This window comes from Apteryx mantelli, chromosome 3 (genome assembly GCF_036417845.1).
Source record: "Apteryx mantelli isolate bAptMan1 chromosome 3, bAptMan1.hap1, whole genome shotgun sequence".
NCBI lineage: Eukaryota > Metazoa > Chordata > Aves > Apterygiformes > Apterygidae > Apteryx > Apteryx mantelli.
The window spans coordinates 56,166,332-56,182,501 of NC_089980.1; the positions used below are offsets into that span (position 1 = coordinate 56,166,332).

Consider the following 16,170-nt stretch of genomic DNA (forward strand, 5'->3'; position numbering starts at 1 on the left):
GCAAAACTGCCCTGATAGCGTTGCCTCTTTCACTTGTCTTTGACCCTGGAAACCAAGGTGGCGACAACTGCTGTTGCAGGGGAGGGCTTGGGATAATCTCATTTCTTGCTCTCTAGTTCAGTGAGAACAGCAAGCTCAACTTTCAGCTCCTTGGCTCTCCTTCCCTGCTCCATCTTCTCCTTGCTTTCCTCCTTTCCATAATGGAAGCCCACCCCCACCAGGCAAGGACCCTTCATTTGTAAAGCAGCAAAAGTTGATTTTGCTTATCCTACTGGGAAGCCTTGAACTAGCTTTGGGACTATTCCTTGCTTGCAAATGTTCAGTGCTGGAGAAATTGCAGTCACTTCCAGCTCTCCTGCTTGATCACCCGTTTTGCATTCTTAGTTACCCTTTTCAGTCAGGCAGAGCAGTTTATGTTGGTATTGTATATAGAGAAAATAACATTAAAATAAAATCAGCAACCCACCTGCTGGCTGAAAGCACCCTCTTTCTTCAAAACACTTTGCTTGAAAGTGGGAACTCTAGTGAATTCCTACCCCTGCCACACATCTGCTGTGTGGCTGTGGGCATTCCACCTCAGGAATTCGATTTCTGCATCTGTAATCCCAGGACTGTAATGATTCCCCATCTGTGGCCACACAAACTCTCCTGGCTGCTGCCATGCTGCGTGCCAAGATCGCATTCTTCACAGCAGCAGAAGCCAGGCAGTGCTGTTCCCTCTGCTCCCGAGGCAGAGACCTGCACTACCAGCAGCAGCAGATGGGATTCCTTTGGCACTGCAAGGCCAAAAATGCACAAGTAAGTAGTTCGAAGTCAGCTTAGTACTAAGGTAGGGGAAGGTAGATATGAGGGAGAGAGGTCTCTTATACAAACAATAGCTAGTTTTTCACAATATTAACTCCTTCTCAGTTACTAATACAGAAGTATTTGGGGTTTGTAAGGTGCTGGCGGAATCAGATCTGGAAAGCACTACACAGTTACACTCCCATAGTAGCTCTGTTATAGGCAGACTGATTATATTTGTTTCCCTTGAGAATGCTACGCTTGGCAGCAGTGGCATTTAGGTTGGGTTGTTCAGAACAACTCATATAGATCTGAGTGTAAGCTCAGACAATGAGCTGACTGTCCAGTGTATTTCCCTACATATGCATTGCCACTAAGATATTTTTCTAATCAGTATTTTAATATCTTGATTACCAGTTAAATGACCACAGTAGCTTAGAAATCTATCTTTCTTTTTTTCTTAGAGTATTTATTTGCAGAGTAAGTCATCCACTTTAAATCAAAACTCTAGATGTGTCAGTTTTATTTCCCTCTTTCTCTCAAAGTCTGGAACACTTGCTTTTAAAAGATGTGCATAAAAGTGATTTGTAGGTCTCTCTAGCACTAGAGCTTATCTAAAACTGCTGAAAGTTTCCAAATATTCAGGGTTAGTTATTTTATTCTGGCAGGACACATCATGCTTTCGCTTTTGTTCTCGTGTGTGACTCGCAAGGAATGAACATGGCCATGAATAACTGTTAATAAGTGATACTTAGTCCTTGCATAACATCTCCTGGACAAAAATGTTTTCTGGTCATTTTACAGATGGAGAAAGGAGCATAAAAAGCTGGTGGCTTGCTCAGAATCCCACACAAAGTCAGGCAGGATTAGGTATTCCCACAGTGTCTAGTTCTGGACCACAGCGCCTCTGCGCAGACACAAACCAAAAGATGGTTCTGACACAAAGAGTCATCAGTCAGCAAAATGAAAGGCAATAGATTGTAGAGAGCAGTGCAGAGACAGTCAGGCAATATTAATTGCCATGATAGGCAGTAATGGAATTAGCTCATCAACCTAATTATTCACTTAAAAAACCTTGACATCATGGCAGAGGAGGAGGAGAGATGACTTTATGGATGTGTGTATCATTTCCTATTCCTTGGGATGTAATCTGTTCTCTGAGGCTATTCTGGGCCATCCTTCTCGCCACCCACCCCTCCCCACCAACTGTGTGGCCTCTGCACTTGGATTTGTTCATTGGCAGAAAGTTCTAGCAAGAATGTATTTAATTTTCACTAATGTTTCTGTTAAACCTCTTTCTTGGATTTATGGTGTCCTTTAGATCCTTTTGCTGGGACTGAATTTGAGTTTCCACCTTTTGCTGCTTACCCTGAAGAAAGAATGAGTCAGAACAGATTAAGAAAAAGAATTGTGTCCCTGCAGCTCGAGTCTTCCCACATTACTGACCTATCAACGGCTTGTATTATAGTAGCATTTAAGGAATACTACCCGGATCAGGGTGGCCCCCAAATGAGAGCATAAAAAAATGACTCTCTCCCTGAAGAGCTGCAGTCTCAGTAAAAGCGAGTTGCGCAGTTGCACAGATCAGTGGCAGAGCTGGGAATGAACCTCAGCTTGCCTGGCTCAAACTGCAGTGCCTCAGCTGCTGCCTTCTGTTGCTTTTTCTACTGCAGAATGTCTTTATTTCTTACAGTATTTCTCAGTTGTAGCAAACAAGAAAACAATATAAACATCATGCTTTTATAATAAATGCTGTAGTTCATTCTTGATTACTTACAGGATAAGTACAGCTATCTCAAATAACTTAATAACCTTGGTGATTTTACACAGTAAGCACTTATTTCCAGAGTCCCCTATAATCAGAATTAAGGGAATCTGAGAAGGTGCCCTGAAGAATTTATAATTTCACAGCGTATCACATAAGTGCATTCAGTTGCTTGTTAAGCTATAATTGATTTTACCCGTTCCCTTTGGAAAGAGGAAAGGGAGGGGGAAATAAGCCTGGGGTGAATTTGGTTTTCAAGGTCAGAGTTGCAGGAGAGCTAGCCATCTGTGTTTAATAAAGCTACTCAGAAATGTTGTTGTTTCAGCCTGTTTAAGTTCTGTTTAGGGAGTAGTCTGAGCGGATGGGTTTTTTTAAACAGTGCCTGGATAATTTCACTGTCGGTGAAACAGTTGCATCTGGAGTGCACAGGTGTAGTGTGCTGCTTTGAACAGATTCTCAAGGTCAGGCTTTGGCTGAGAGGGGGTCCCAGGAAATCTGATCACCTTCGGTCCTCAGTCATTATTGCTTGGAAAATCCTGTCCACTTTCTTCCTTTGACTCCCACCAACTGGCTCTGGCTGTTTAATGCATGTAGATCTCTATTGTCAGCACCTCAGAATCTCAAATCTTAATTGAAAGTCAATAATTCTCTTGCTTGCCAATGTTAAATGGGAAGGTAGCTTTTCCAGTTGTGTGGTGGGCCAGCCCAGTTCATTTCTCTAGAATTTAAAATCCTACTGTGTTTCTAGATGTATGGGAGAAGTAAACATCCAAATGTAACCCAAATGCAGAGATGTCTGCCAGTGTTTGCAGGTGTTCCCAGTGTCTATTTTTAGGTGGAAGTGAGGGTTATTATTTAGTTCCAGTCCGTGGTGCTTGGGGTTTTACTGATGCTATTCACAGTTACATGGCCAGTATGATATTCTTTTCCTTTCTGCAGCTGTTCTCACTCAGTGCAACTCTGCCTGAAGGAGGATGAAAGCAATAGAGCCTCCTTACTTAATAGTATTGCCATAGGAACTCCACCCGCAGATCGAATCTCTTTGTGCTAGGTGCTGTATAAATACAGAACAAAAAGATAATCCCTAGCCTGGCAAGTTTGTCATGTAAATGCAAGATGGAGGCGTAAGCCTCCCTCAGCAAGTCACTTCCGTTCAGGCATCTTTCAGCATGCCCAGAGACTCTGCAAGCAGAACTTATACAGCATTATTTATTGGCTAATACATACAGCAGACAGCTAGGACTAAAACACTGCTAAGCACTTATATACTCGCTGTTCTCAGTGAGCCTACACAAGCTAGGCAGTCATGTTGCTCCTTGGAAATCAGCCTTGTTGCTCCTTGGAAATGAGCTGGGTCCTTAATATTACTGAATTGGCATCTTCTGATTTTTCTTAAGGTTTTTTACCTCCTTATGCAAATATTTTTCTTATTTAGCTGCTAACTATTATCCTCTCAATAGTTACACCACTTCTAACTAACTGTGGTGTAACTGTTAATCACTATCTGACTGATACTTTTCTTATTTTGTATCCCTCAGTTACATATCTTTTCACAGCTCAACAGTAATTTGCTCAGTAAAACTGAGCCATGGTTGTGCAATTGTGCGGTACCAGAGTGAGGCCTCAGATCACGGACCTGAGCTGGGCTGACAGTTACAGTGAGGGAGCCTGCTGGAGCAATGTTAAGAGGATGGTGGTACCAATGCATAGCTTAGCAATTGAATTGTAGGGGGGTTGCATCCTTTCTAAGATGGGTACTGTAGAGCAAAAGGAAAGAACTTTGCAGAGCCTAGCAGTTGTTTCCAACCCAGCAGGAGAAGAGCAGCATGGCAATAAATAAAAATGGCCTTGTTTGGCAACAATAGCTGGGTGACTGGTGTCATAGGACAAACATAGGCAGGAATCAATATAATGAAAAGGTAAAGGAAGAGCTGAACAGGGAGGGCTAAACCATGAAGGCTGGTTTCCATTTTCCAGGCCCAATTCCATTTGATGCTATAAAGAAGTGGGAACAGATGGAAGGCTGGCATGGTCAAGGCAGATAGGCAAATGTTCTTTGAGGCAGTGCACTGTCTGGTATCAAGATACACATAAGCAAGGCCAAGGGAAAGAAGGATGGTTGCAGTAATTGAGATGAGAGCCAGGTGGTTCTTAGGGATGTGAATGAATAGGAAAAGCTGTATCTTAGAGGTGTTATGCATAATGAATCTGCCTGACTTAGATGTGGCTGGCCTTGGAGAAGCTAGGGAGAGAAGTCTGTATCTGATACTGCTCAGGTTGTCGGTTTGCCATAAACCATTGTAGTGTCCTCAATGATGAAGAAATCATGTGGAGGAAGGGTGTCAGTGGGAGGAAGACAAAGAGCTTTATTTTTAGCCATATTGGGTTTGAGGTGTTGACTAATGTATCTAGCAGTTTCTCTCTGCCAGTCTCACCAATGTCTTGTTAGAAACTTTGAAGAACATGTACAGAAGAAATAGAGGTTTGCCATTCCTCAGCACAGAGATGTTAGCTAGGTCTGTGTGTTACCATGGATTGAAATCATTTGGAATAGGAGACAGAGGGAGAAGAGAGGGGGACCAAGGAAAACACTTTGTAGGGAACCCCAAGAGCTGCTTGTGAACAGGATGGGCAAGCTGCGTGTCCTTTGAATGCTTTTTTTGCAGTAGTCTTTAGAGAAGTAGGAGGAGAATAAGGAGAGGATAGAATCAATGGAAAGATCCAGTCTCAAGAAGACCATGGTCAGTGGTGCCAATGGTTGCTGAGGAAGAGCTAGACCTAGGAACTGGTTGAGAAGAGAGCATTAAAAAGGGGTGGGATATTGACTGCAGAAGGTTTGGGATGGGATTGGAGGGGAGGATCTCTCAACACTGATGGTAACAGGAATAGTAAAAAAAAAAAAAAGGGGGTTTAGGTAAGAGGGGAAGACAGAGTGAGGTAGGATCTAGAGAGTGGTGCAGAATGAGCAATTGAGTATTTGGCTGTGAAGTCTATAGAAAAAAAAAGTTGTTTTTTTCAATAGCTGTTCAAGATCCAAAAAGTGTGACTGTACCGTTCTTTGTTTCCTTGCTTTCATAGCTGCATCATCTGAAAACTTGGTTCTGTTTTGCGGTTGTTTGGGGTCTGCCCTATGTTAGATATTTTGCACAATGTAGCCTTCAAAATCTTCCTCCTGTTTATTACTACTCCCCATTTTTTTCTTCCAAATGTCATCTATTTTGCTTGAGAATTGTACCCTGGGGTGCTTCAATTATGTATGAATGCAGAGTATTTGGGATGTGCTGTTCACAAGTGCTTTCAGTTTGCCATCTGAGCTTTGAACAGGAACAGAATAACCAATATTTTAGTTTCTAGGGCACTCTTAAATGTGCAGTCAAGATACAGCTTTTATTCCTAACTGCTCATTTTTTACCCCAATTCATAGCAAGACCTTATGAACCTTCCACATGAATTTTCCATAGATAGTAGATGCCAGCACAGAGCAAGAAAACCCTGTTTAGCATGAATGTCTACTCTGAGACCTTAAGCAGCAGTGATTTCTGTCTGACTGTTCTTCCTTTCTCTGGTAGCTCTCTCTAGCAGTCTGTCCCTGTAGCCAAACGTGCTTGTTTTGAGTTTCTGAATGACAGATTAAATTGCCTCTCATCTGTCAACATATGGAATCTCCTGTTTAGAACTGTGATGTCTTTTCTCATTGCTGCTATGTAGGTAAACTGGCCTTTCCAGAATGGTTTGCGGTATTTGTTTTTCCTCTGTTTTGTAAGAGCTCAGCACAGTCTTTACAAATAGCTTGTTGCTCTGCCATATGGTATATTGATTTGATATCTACTTCCACATTTGTGATGGAAGGAAGCAGAAGCAGTTGCAGTGGAAGGGAAGGCAAAGGTGAGCCAGAGACTGTGAAAATCCTTTCTTATTGTCAGTTTTTTTGGGGGAAGAGACTGATAGGTTGCTGCATGGAGAGTGAAGGCAGAAAAGAGGATGGTTTGAGGGATGAGTTAAAAGGAGTGGGAAGAGAGCTTGTATTGTGCACAAAGGATTAAAACACATTGGATAAAAAGAAGTAGGGCTGCACCAGATAGAAAGATGACAAAACTGAATGCATAGGCATGCTGGTAAGACAAGAATTGAGGGATGACTAGAAAAAGCTTCCTCCCTGTTCCAGCACTGCAGGGTAAAGAGCTTCAGCCTGTAGTTGCCTTGTAAGACAAATGATGTCACATCTTTAGAAAATCCCATTTGGTGTTGTAGATCGAATGTATTGATAGCCACTGGAAGCCACATGACTGTCACATCAGTAAGTGTGACCTCTGCAGATATTCGAGAAATGTTCCTTTGACTGTCACTCTTAGAAGCAGTACATGTTGTTGCCAACATCTCCATCTGTTGTCCTGCAGCAGTTCTAGGGCCAGTGCTTCTGATGTTGTTTTGCTGTTGGAGCATGTGGAAAAGGCACGAAGCTCTAACGCTGACACAAGGCAAATCAGCAGCTCTGGTGAATGAATTAACCAACATTTTTGAGGGAGCAGCTTCTGACTGTGCCTGTGAAGTCAATTCATGACAATTCTGTGTTTTGTCTGCAGACTGGTAACTGCTAAATACCACATGTAATGAATTATAGAATGTAAGGGAATACTGTAGGCTTCAGTAGGCAGGATCTTAAAGATTTGAGGTAGAACTGAAATAAATCGGATGAGAGAAGGGGGAGAAGGAAGATAAGGGCCATATGGGATCGTAGCCACTTGCAAGAGTGTTCAAAGCTATGCCTTTGCCAATTGTCTGTATGCAGCTGCTGTTTTACAGAGGCCTTAATGCCTTCCAACATTGTGGAGCCATCACCTATCTTCCCAGTAGAACTGAACATGATAAAGCTTTGAATGATGCTTCTCCAAAACAAGAAATAATTGTGCCAGGAACAAGGGCTGTCCTTAGATAGGCAAGGAAATGCCCAAGGAGGGGATGTTAACACAGGGGGAGGCAGGAATGAGGGCAGGTTCAATAGCGGACTTGGACGTTTGGCTAAAGGACATTGAGGAAGTGAACAGAGCAAGGGGCCATAAGAATCGCAAGGTTGGTTGTTACAGGGACCCTTGAACGAGAGGGGAGCACAAAGAGAGAGTGCCAGATGCTCCAGGTGCACAGGGAACTCTGCTAGCAAAGTCTATGGTGTGTGGATCATCCTGATGTGAAAGTATTGATACATCAGTGGACAGTTGCATGGTGGGTATGCTCTTTAAAGTAGTGGCTTGTGGACCCAACCCAGCGCATGGTGAGGAACCAATTGGCCCACCAACAGCACTGGCAGATTGTCTCATACCTTCGGTAATACTCTGTAGGAAACACCAAATGAGCACCTAGTAAGAGAGGCTCTTGGGTGGCTAAGACATACTGCAATAGGAGAGCGGTTGTTGGACACTTTCCTAGACCTAGAGATGACTGCTTTGTTTTCAGCTCAGCTGCTAACCCAAGGTCAAAACTAATCTGTCTGCATCCTTTGTGTCTTCACTGCTTTGTCTGTAGATGTTAAGGGCTTGATGTAGGGTCTCTGTGCTGGCACACTAGTAACCTAATCTTAGTTTTGATACCAAAAATAATGCAATATCTCTGCCATTAACTTTGGAACAATCTGCCTTTTGTATGCATTCCATTGTTAAGCTGCTCTCTTGAGCCCCAATTAATAACCTAAATGACTTACTGTAATTAGCTAGTCCTCATAAGCTTAGCATTGGTGGAAGTGAAAATTTGACATCTTTCAAAATTGAGTGGAGCATTGTCGGAGATTCTACCAGCATTCCTACCTTTGTCCTCATCTGGAGATTATTTTTATCCAAAAGAGAATGTTTTTTGAAATGTATATTTAAGGCTTTCTTTTAAAACATGGCATTCTTTTCTGGAGTTAGTGTGTATCCTGTGCTTGCAACAACTTTATTCTTTAGCACATTAATTACTTCAAAATACAAATCTCGTCTCATCTCTCAGAGGTTTCATACCTAACATATCCTCTGGGGTCTGTTGTATTATAGATGAATAGCCAGGGAACATTACATTAGTATGTCTCAAATACCAGTGCTGGGAGATGCACCATCTAAAAACAGGGAGAAACTAGTTTAATTGATTTTTGTTCACCTCTAAGATCATTGAGATATCATAAATTCCTGAGAGCACCACTGCAAACATGCTAGCATTTTTATTCTCTGGGCATTGTGATGAAGTTTCCTTTATGAAGGAATTTGCTGATAAGAGAAATGGATGCATATACAGGAAAGCTGTGCTGTGTATTCTGGGTGGCTGAGGTCTCAAGCAAGTTTAGGAAAAGCTCGTGGATGCATCACTCCAACAAACGAGACAGAATTTCTTTCGCCTGTCCCTCAATGCCTTAGCAAGTTTGAGCTTTTCCTCTGATTTGAGTATTTTGGAGCCAAAGTCACAAAGGCATGTCTGGGCAAATTTTTCAGAAAATTTGCCTTTGTGTGTGTGTATTTAAATCTTCACAAGTCCTATGGAATTGCAAACTATTTTAGGGACTGAATACAGAGTTTGCATCTTCTCGTTTCTCTTGCCAGTGGGATATTTCTACTGACTTTAAGAGCAAGAGAAAAGTCAGGTGCCCAGTTGATCTTTAATAGGTGTTCAACTTCAGTGAAAGTTATGCTTGTAAAATACTGTCAATGAAATAAAATGGAAGGCTTTTATCCACAGAAAGGGTATGTGCTTTCTCCCTCTGCATGGCAAGGCATAAGACTCTTCTAGAGGGCTCACTTGGAGGAGTGAAGGAATAGCTTTACTTCAGTGCTCTTTTAATTGGTACAGGTATGCTAACTGTGCTGTGTTCAGTTAATTATAGTCACTTTACTAAGGGGCAAATGTTCCTGCTCTCTAGCACAAACAGGCATGTCCACCTACGGATGACGATGACAGCTCTCTCTAATTGTAAGAGTGATGTGGGCTGCCCCGTGGCAGGATACATGCTAAAGCTACTGCAGCCTGCTACAAAGGAGCTGGGCATTTAACTCTGAAAAGCAGCATATTGCACTGTACCCTGCCTCCTGGTTCAATCTGTTTTGGTGGGTTGTCTCCAAATCATGATCTAAGAAAAGGGGCTAAGAATTAGTGCTGTGCCTGGAGAGCCTGATTAGGATGTTCTGGCTGGTTAAGTATGTGTATTGCTGGCTCCTCATTTATGGAGGTGCACCCATGCTTACAGCACAGCCTAATGGCGACTGTCAACAGAAATAAATTTGAACGTTACTGCAGTAAAGCTAATGGGCCATTTCCTTCTGGTCATCTTGTAGAGGCCTTTTTTGGAACTGAAGTTTCCACACAGCCCTTTGGCTGGCAGCAATAAAGGCTGTGTAGATTCAGTATAGCACATAATCTCAGTTATGACTTGAGATTTTTTTACTGCCAAACAAACAATCTTCCAACTGCACAACAGCGACAACCACCTCAGGAAGCTCTTAAGCTAAGGCAAAGGACCCTGTATTTATCTGTAGCTGTGCCAGCTAACCTGTGGTAGTTTTAAAGCAGCAGCCCCTTCAAAGGGGCTTTAAATATTAGCGGTTTTTAAAATGTATCTGCTGCCTTAATCCTCAGCTTGTCTCCAGTTGAGCAGGATGGTTGTGTTGACAATTGCATCTGCTCCCTCCAGATTCCTTGTAACCTTCTGATTTTTCTTCCTGTTTCTCATTTAAGATTTATGTCCATCTCAAGGAAGGGAGCGGTGCTGATGGGCTGGATGCTTTGAAGAACAAACCGCAGCTCCACAGTATGGTGGCCAAAAGCCTTTGTCAGAACGCGTCTGGAAAGAACTACATCATCTTCACTGGCCCTAGCATTACCAGCCTGAATCTCTTTGAAGAATTTGAGAAGCAAGGTGTGTATCTGGTGACTCACCGGGTTTTAATGCTGAAAGACCTAGGAGCCTCCTGCTACTGAATTCAAACTACTCCCGAAAGGCGTTGCTGCAATTTCAATACCTTATATAGATAGGTCAGTCATCTCTAGAAAAAGTCTCATTCCTGAAAAAGTACTATGCAGAGGTCTTTTTAAGTTGAGTTTATGCTCTGTGAATCTTCCAAATTCAGAATGAAGGTGTAAACCTATTTTAACAAGTGTATTTAAGGCTCTTGCTTTTGTTCTTTGCCTTAGAAATGTGAGGTCTAATCTTCTGCATGGCCTGGAGGGCTTCTCAAGGGATCTGCCTGTGATTTTTTTTGGCCAATTGTGAAAGACTAGGGATAGGATGAATCTTTAAAGGTGTGTCTTAGAAGTTTTGGCTTAATATCTGTTAAAGATGTGATGTCTCACTGACAGTTATGTCATTGCAAAAACCTTAGTACGGTTTGTTTTTTTGCTGGTACAAACAGGCCTCGGTAGGGCAGTTTTTAAGTTTGTGAAGCATAAACTCTAAACCATCAAAAGCACACTAGCCAGCAGAATGACCATCAACATGCCAGTGTGGCTGTATCAGCCAGCTTCTTGCTAGTGCACAGAGTAAGCCCAGGACATCCTCTCTATCAAATGTTTCTTCAGCATAAGTTCTGCTTTTGGCATGCTTTCCATTGAAGAAAACTAAACCCACCTGGGGCATTATATTAATGAAATGTGGCCCACACCAGGGGGAAAGACGTGAAATTGAGACAGTATTTTGATTTCTGTTTAAAATTAGAATTCCACTGAGTTATACCAGTGCTGTAGCTGAGCCCCTCAAGCCTGCACTTCAATTTGCACTAGCACTGAGCACTGTCTCTGTTGAGCGCAGTACAGGACATAGCTCCTAAATTATTTTAGATAAACTGGAGACTCACAGAGTACAGTGGAATACCACCATACTCTAACAAAAGCAGTTATGATTTACCAAATGATACAACCAGCCATGTGGGAAAGAGGTCAAGCATATTTAGTGCTCACTGGCATTTTTCCTCTGACTGGAAACTGTTCTTTAGCAAATGACTGATTTCATGGCTGACTCTAACCATTACATTTTAAGACTACCAAAGCTATGATGCAAAATGTCTGATCACAAAACATAGAGGATACTCCACATACTCCCAGTACTTGAGGTGTTTCAAGTTTAGAAGTGAAGACTGTCAAACAAAAAAAATTGACTTCTGAGTCACACCCTTTATGCTCAGCTGGGGAAGGAGAAAGACAGTTACAGTTGGTTTGTAACCACAGAGAAAAAGGTGCAGGCCTACTGAACCAGCTGAATGTTTGCTACTTACAGGTAATTCAAATTGTTCACAGCTGTAAACTATTCATAGGCTTTACACTGAAGAGATTTCAGTTTCCTTCTTGTTTTGTTTTATGGTTTCATGAGATTTTTTATGATATTTGAGAGCTGTTTCCAAAATGAAATTTCTGATCTGATACACACCATCACTTCTGCTAGGGTTGAGACTAGGAGGGGGATGGACTAAGCATGTTTACTGGCATTTGCAAAACAGTTTGAAAGATGGTGATTATGGGGAGAACCTGAAAGCAGTGTTTCTGTTTAACAAGGACATGGGATTGTCTGCATTTGCCTCAGGGTACTAAGGGCCAGCTCACTACTTTGAAAAGGGAATGTTGAACTGGAAGGGCTATGAGATACGGGGAGAGATCAGATACTAGAGATGTCAAGCGGAGTTATGTCAGTAAAAGCACTGAAGGAGATGGTGTGTATTGACTGTACTGCAAAGCAGGTAATGTACGGCTAACACCTGTTGGCATCTCACTGCACTGGCTGCACACTTTGGGAGAGGCCAACAGAGAAGCCTGGACTCCTCAGAGATCTCTCCTAGTGTATCACAGCCACCCTCAGCAATGGCCTTGATGCTCTTCTAGCGTGCAGCTGGCTAGCTAAATCTAAACAGGTATACACCATGGCCGAAAAGTATCATGAGAGTCTGGAGAAGAGGACAGCATCTATGCTTGGGTGCTCATGACAGTTCAGACCTTTTTCTCAAAGTGTCAAATTAACTTTTACTGTTCAAGAAAAATTACTTTCTGGGCTAGAGCTGGATAAGTGGTAGAAAGGGAAAAATCCCATTGAGAGCTGAAGACAAAAAGAAACTGGTATTCATCTTAACTCCATCATGTTTATTTGTTGTGACTTTTAACAAAGGGGGGGATTTAAATAGGCTAATTTTGAGAAACTGATAGTTTTTGGGGCACTTAAATTGGTATTTAAGGAAACTGAAGGGGATTTTAGAAAATCTGGAAAAAGAGGCACCCATCAAAAAGGCATTAGTTCCTCTCAAAATTCTTGATCAAAAGGAGCTGGGGGTCTTGGCAGACATCAAGTTGAACAATGTGCCCTGACAGCAAAGAAGGCCAACACTACCCTGGGTGCATTAACAGGAGTGTAGCCTGTAGATCAAGGGAGGTGATTAACCTCTCCTACTCAGCACTTGCTAAGACTGTCTAGAATACCACATCCAGTTTTGCGCCCCTGCCACCCCCCCCCCCCTCAGAAAAAAAAAACAACCCAAAACCCCAAAACAAAAACAGAAGAGACATTGATAACTAAGGCAAGTTCAGCAGAAGGCCACCGGACTGATCGTGTCCTGTGGTGAGGAGGGACCTGCGCTTGTTCAGCCTGGAGAAGGGAAGGCTTCAGGGGACCCAACAGCATCCTGCTAGTACCAAGAAGGAGGTTATTGAGAGGATGGAGCCTGGCTCTTCACAGTTGTGCATGGTGTAAGCACGAGGAGTAACGGAAGTATGTTGATGCAAGAGAGATTCAGAGTAGATACAAGGAAAAATCTTCTTTACCAAGGACAGACAAGGTGTGGAACAGGTTGCCCAGAGAAGTCATTCAGTCCCCATCCTTGAAGGTTTTCAAGACCCAACAGGATAAAGCCCTGAGCAACCTGACTGGACCTTACAGCTGATCTGCTTTGAACAGGGGGTTGAACTAGAGACCTCCTGAAGTCCCTTCCAACCTGAATTATCCTATAATCTTATGATCCTATGAAATTTTTTGTGGGACCATAACTAGCTTTTCCTAACCCAAACCCACACCTATGTTACTGCAAAAATGCAGTGTTCTTTTTTTGAAAACCTCCTGTGTAGCACCTTCACTGTACCATGGTAAAGAATATGCATCTAGAAATATAAAAGGATATCAGTGAACATAATTCTCAGATCTTTGAAGATACCAAGAGCTGAGAAAACATCAGAAAACAAGACTGGGCACTTTGATCTTTTTAAAAATAAAAAACCTGAATAAACCTCTTTTTTCAGGGGACATATAAAGCATTTCTTTTTCTGGCCTCTGAATAGAACTGGAAACCAGCACTGAAATGCTCCAAATTATCTGTTCTGCAAGCAGAGAGCTCTCATTGTTATTTGCTGGAACACTCATTCATAGTGTGCTTTCCTTTTTCCCCTTCTAAGCAAGAGTGTTGTCTTTTATAGAGGACAGCACCTCCCAAAGCCCCTTGCCTCGTGTTTCCCTTAAAAGTATGACCTCTTTGAAAGACCCCATTGCATTTTCTGCACCAGTAGGAGCAGCAGGATCAGTCCTGCAAAAGAGCTGGGGTGGGCACAAACTGCATGTAATCAGGCAGGAATCACAAGCCTGGGTGACTGTGCCATGGTCACCTCTACTCACACAACCTTCCCAGCATCTTGCAACTCCAGCACATGGAAAAAAACAGTCATCTCTCCTTCCCATGGTGGCCCCCCCACAGTTGCCCTAACTCTGACTCAAACCAGTGTTGCACTCAGGATATATGGTTGCAGAATATGTACTTTTGCTTGAATTAGCTTGAGTCTCACTGCCTTTGTGAATGGTACTAATGAAGATGTGGTGAAATGAACTTCAGCACAAGCTCTCCAGGTCCTAGAGACCCCAGAAATGAACTCGAGTGACTAGGCTATACTTCCTCATCTTTGCTTTTGTTAGTGCTTGACCTAGCTTAGAAGACCAGACGAGGACAGCCAGGCTCCACTGACTCCTGTGTATGTGGCAAACACCTATTGTGATCCAATATGTGTGTGTTTAATTATATGCAAAAACTTAATTGAGCCAGATGAACTTAATTTTTAATTGCTTTTATTGCTATAGTAACTGGATTTTTTAAAAAACTCTCTAGATTAAGGGTGTCATCCATGATGAGAGATGCTAGTAAATTTGCATAACTGTTGCACCTTTTGAGGATATATAGCAGGGATGTTACAGTGTGTTCCTGAGAGAGGACATGGTTCCCATTATTCTGTAGGAGGAGTGAAACATCTGCTGGAATCTTTCTGTGGACGTACTGCCTGAACTAAAGGAAAGGCTAGAATTAATTACAAAGGGGTCTCAGAGATGACTGTTGCTGTTCTGAAGTTCCAATGCAGTAATGTAGTTGTTTGTTAGCTTGGTTTTATACCACTGTATGTAAATAGAACCCCCAAGAACCCAGGTAAATGCTCTGGGAAAGCCAGTAAATATAGTCTGACTTAGCGTTTCCCCTTTAAAGATGACAGTTTATCTAATGTGCACAATTCAGCATGATGAAAAATTTGGTCAAGTAGTCTTAGCTAACAGATTGACTTTAAACTACCACAGGCCTCAGCTGCCATATGAATGGCATGCACAGATGTCATCTGCTTCCATGCCCATGTATTCTCTCCATTAGGGTAGGTTAATGCAAAACCCAGGAATACCAAGGAAATTTCAGTCTAAGGTTTCCTTGAGACTGATTAATTTCCTCAGGAAGATTTGCTTTGCTTGCACTAACAGAAGTAGACCATTATTATTTCAGGGCCTAATGACAAGTTCAACCATTGGCATTAATAATGTAGTTTCAATATCTTGTTTGTTCCCACCTTGCTGCATTGAGATGTGTTTTGTGGTGTTAGAATTTATCCATTGCCTCTTTCATGTATGGAAAAGCCAAGAAGTTCTGAGCAGCAAGTGTGTGGCCTGGTCTCCTGTATGTGGAGCCTCTAGTGTCTGTGCAGGAGAAGATTGCTGTATCATTGCTTCCTTAGCAAGGGCACTGATTTCGTATATCCCCTTTCCCTGAAATCCATTTTCATTGAACTTGTAAGAGCTTTGTGTTTCGATCTTCTCCATCCTTCTGGCACATGCATTTTTTAAATCCTCCAGTGGTTTCAGTAGTTCTCAATTGCTTAAGCATCATTTCCTTAAAAAGCCAGATACTGGAGGTGCAAGGAATGCCAAGCTGAAGAACAAGGACTGGATTGGACAATGAAGCAGTAGACAAACCAGAGTTTGTCCACTATTTATATATATGATTAAAAGCATCATGAGAATCATGTAGGTGAAATTATTTCAGTTGACATCTAAGATGTTATAGCTTCCCTCCCTCCCTACACCCTCTACAATTTATTCTTAGTTAAACATCAAAGAGTTTCTTGGATCATAAATTCTGATTTGTTCCATAATGTATATTCCCCCTTATTTCTTTCAGTCTGATTTTAGACAACTTGTGGCAAATATTACACAGGTTATAGATTTCACTGTTGGGAAGATATTGATCCTGAATGCATCTCCTTGTTATTACATTGTATCTGTGCATGAGATATCAGTACATTTCATAATAGGCGCAGGCTTTCTGCACTTGTCTCAAATTCCAAAGACATTCATTTAGGACACAAATCTTAGGAAAAGCCCAGTTGGCCAACAT

The 16,170-nt window shown here is 42.1% G+C and overlaps 1 protein-coding gene across 1 annotated transcript in view; it reads left to right on the forward strand.

Annotated features, from left to right (window-relative positions):
• Positions 1-16,170, forward strand: part of PGBD5 (piggyBac transposable element derived 5) — a 77,644-nt gene that overhangs the window by 44,543 nt on the left and 16,931 nt on the right. The window contains exon 4 of the mRNA XM_067293428.1: positions 10,241-10,421. Coding sequence (XP_067149529.1) covers positions 10,241-10,421 — 181 coding nt within the window. The remainder of the gene's footprint in view (positions 1-10,240; positions 10,422-16,170) is intronic.